Raw genomic sequence first — 3,483 nt, 5'->3', positions numbered from 1 at the left:
AAAAAAAAAAAAAAAAAAAAAAAAAAAAAAAAAAAAAAAAAAAAAAAAAAAAAGAGAGAGAGGGGGAACTCCTTAAATCTTGCCGGAAATCACAAATCATGGGATTTCCGGTGAGGCAAGCCTTGCCAGCCAAGGCGTATTAATGCGTATTAAACCCTAGCTACCTTAGTAGCCGCCCTTTCCTTTTTGAGTGACTGTCATACCTGTGAGGGAGGAGCCGAAGGGTTTAGGTGAGATCGAAAACGTCGCGAGACTTCAGATCGGGTTCAATAACGCCGCGAGCTTTAGGTAGGAGCAGGCGCTAGTGTATGGCGGGCAAGGGAGGACAGACGCGTCACCGGAGATGGACGAACGACGACACTTCCACAGGTGACAGCAGCCAAGCCCGTGATAGGGCTATTGAGGCATTCGGGTGGGGAAGACGAAGTGGTGGGCGCGGGTCGACCCTCGGCATTCCGCGGGTCGTCTCGGCTGGCGTGCAGCCCACACCTCGCAGGCCGCGCTCAGACACCACCATGGGGCTTCATTCCTTTTCGGCCCAAACCAGAGGTGCGCCCAGAAACCCTGCGCCGTTAGGGTTCTTCGCAGGCCGTCGGTTCGGCTCCACCAGCGGCTCGACTAGGTCGGCTCGGCTGTGCGGCTCGACAGCTTGGCAGCGCAGCTCGGCGGCTCGACATCCGAATAGCATCCCGATTTTTAGGTTTTTAACCCTTCTGGAGCCATTCCCACCCTTGTTTCAGCCATCTGAGGTCAGTATAACTCCATTGTGATAAAATAGATTGTGATAGGGACGTACCTTGGTAGCTAGGCATAAGAGCTAGTTGTGAAAGGGCTCTAAGTGTATCATGTTATCTTATAGGAGGTAGTTAGGCGCTGGAGTCAGCATTGTGGGTGACTTCGGCCAAGGCCAAGGAGGTAAGTAACCTTACTGTTGGCGTTAGTTATGTATGTATGTTGGTGCGTGCCCTGTGGCCCTTGCATGCACCATATGTTGTTGCTGTATGCTAGGTTAGATGTTTCTTGCCGTGAAATGCTATATGCATGCTTTGTTTATGTATGTGATTCTTGCAGTGAATTGCTATGTATGCCATGTTTATGAATATGATGTTGTGACGCGTTTTGTTGCCCTGTATGTATGATGAGCTTGATTGACATGTCATGATTGTAATGAGAACCCCACATGCCATGAATAAGATGACTAGTATGCTAGGATATGCTTGCTCAATGTGGACCCGGTTATGCTATGTTATGCTTGCCTACTGTGAACCCGGTTATGCTATGTAATGCGGCGAGGGGATGGAGCGTCGTAGGTGTAATGCCATGGAGGTAAACCTTAAGAACCTCATGCACGCTATGGTTATGTACTTGGGGCACTCCCCCGTTATGCTACTGATGGTATGGATACGTATATTCGATATTGTGTTCGCCACGATATCATGCAGGCCCTCCTTTGTCCGTGGCGTCCAGTATTGTATGTCATACATACCCGACCAAGCCAGGCCTAGGGAGTTCGCTTGCGAGCTTGCCTAGTGGGCCCACAGTCACACACGTGGGCCATGTGTTGGAAATTACCATGCATCCACCCCCGCGCGGACAAGGCAAGGGCCTAAGGCCATGGGAAGGAATGGAAGACAAACCTCTCTCTCAGTTTCGTTCTTCTAACATTGTGCGGCATGTACGGTAACGATGTGCGACATGTATGGGTATCCTGTGTGACATGTATGTGTGTTGCATGCGTCATGTATGTGTATCGTGTGCGACATGTAGATGTATTGTGTGCGACTGCTTGTATCCGAATGTATGAATATATGCTTAACCCCAACAGTGGGGCGACTTACTGGGTATTTTATATGATACTCAAGCCACATGCTACCAATATTTTTCAGGAAAGGGCAAGGCTCCCATGTACGGGTGACGGTGGATGAGGCGAAGGGCCATGGAAATCTTGAGGAGGGTTTGTTGTGTCGTAGCGCCTGTTGGAATCTCTTGGGTTCTTAGTTTTGCGAATTGTTTTCTCTAGTCTCTGTTGATTACTTCTAGGCTAGGTTGTCGCAATTGTTTTCCTAGGTATGAACGGCTTAAATTGATGAATGCATTTTCGTTATTGAGACTGTTCCATGTGAACTCTTGTCCTGTTGATTTGACGAGTATAAGGTAACGTCGCTAATTAGGGTAGAGAAAATTAGGGGCATTACAAACCAGCTACTAAATAACTTAGTGGTCCCATGTTCCCCTCTAAGGAATGGATTTACAACACAAAGATCCTCTTTAGGATACTTCTGACCATTTCCGCTAGGTTGAGGCACCTAGTCATCTCGACACACTTCTCTAACAAATCTAGTCTAGATCAATAATGCAATTACTAGAGTTAAGAGGGTAACGAAAACTTTGATCACTACATACTGTTCGCTTGGAGAGCTTCCTCGATCATTCTTTGATTTTGTGGAGGTCTACTAGGTTCTTAGGGGTGTCTAGAAGGTTTAAATCATGTATCTCATTTCCAAGACATTTAGGACTAGGTCCTTAAGCTATTCCATTCTCTAAGTGCATATAGGTCTAGACCTTTGATTACTACTCACAATCCTCGGATGCACGGTCTATTTGAAATATATTGATCTAGGTCAATGTGTAAACTACTTTAACTGTAAGCCCTAATTTTAACTTGGTTTGCTCATGTATACTTTTTTAGAGAGATATTCTTATTATCATCTAAATAAATTCTAATAATCACTTTGATCACCTCTAGGGGCTAAAGAAGTCAATTGCATTCCAAACGTGGCTAGGTGACTTATCGTGGACTTTGAAATTTAGGGTATTTTGTTTGACTCCTCGAGTCTTTCTTAGTTTTGGAGCACTAGGATCTAGATCCTTTAACTACCACTCATGATCCTAAGATGCTCAGTCTTCTAGAGGTGTCCTAACCTAGGTCATTATCTAACAAGCCTAATTCTAGCATCGTAATTATAGTTTTATGTAGATAGACACACTCTATAGGGAGAATACATGATCAATCACCTGAAGCTAAACATACTATATCATTTAAATATATAAGTTCAACGGGAAAATAACATCCATCAATCGCCCAAAGCACAGGTTACAATATCCCATCCTCTATTCAAGTACAATCGAAAGCAAATAAAATAGCATACTTCTCAAAATCTCAAACCTAGGGTCATTTTAGTAATTATTCATATCTGCTTGACCAAATTGCCCTATTTCTTATCATGCATATTTCCTTCTCAACTCCGAAAAGCATAAAAATCAACCTACATCTCAAAATCTCATCATATCAGTCATTTTTATACTTAATTTTTAAAATTTCTTTGGTAAGTTCTATTTCTAGTCATAATAGTGCTTCAAGTTCTTCTGTTATAAAAAAATCTTCTTTCAAATTATTTTTTCTACTCTATTTATTTGTTTAGGTATATTCGTATATTATTTCTCTCCTGAATAATAATTCTAAAGAAGGGAAGTGAATTATCT

General features: G+C 43.2%; 1 protein-coding gene across 3 annotated transcripts; it reads left to right on the top strand.

Moving 5' to 3' along the window:
• Positions 1–72: 72 nt before the first annotated feature.
• Positions 73–2,192, top strand: LOC111433435. Of its 3 annotated transcripts, none has more exons than XR_002708813.1 (3): positions 73–749; positions 860–915; positions 1,887–2,192. XR_002708813.1 is itself a non-coding variant. In XM_023070488.1 (2 exons), the coding sequence occupies exons 1-2, from the start codon at positions 309–311 to the stop codon at positions 1,923–1,925; spliced, it is 480 nt and encodes a 159-aa protein (XP_022926256.1). In that variant the 5' UTR covers positions 73–308; the 3' UTR covers positions 1,926–2,192. The 3 variants fall into 3 exon arrangements, 1 of the variants encoding a protein (XP_022926256.1); XR_002708814.1 differs by having other exon boundaries at positions 860–1,675; XM_023070488.1 differs by lacking the exon at positions 860–915.
• Positions 2,193–3,483: the final 1,291 nt, after the last annotated feature.

Source organism: Cucurbita moschata, unplaced genomic scaffold, assembly GCF_002738365.1.
Source record: "Cucurbita moschata cultivar Rifu unplaced genomic scaffold, Cmos_1.0 Cmo_Scf00042, whole genome shotgun sequence".
NCBI classification, from domain to species: Eukaryota; Viridiplantae; Streptophyta; class Magnoliopsida; order Cucurbitales; family Cucurbitaceae; genus Cucurbita; species Cucurbita moschata.
Note: the sequence above shows the minus strand (reverse complement) of the source record. Positions and strands in the feature narration are given on the sequence as shown.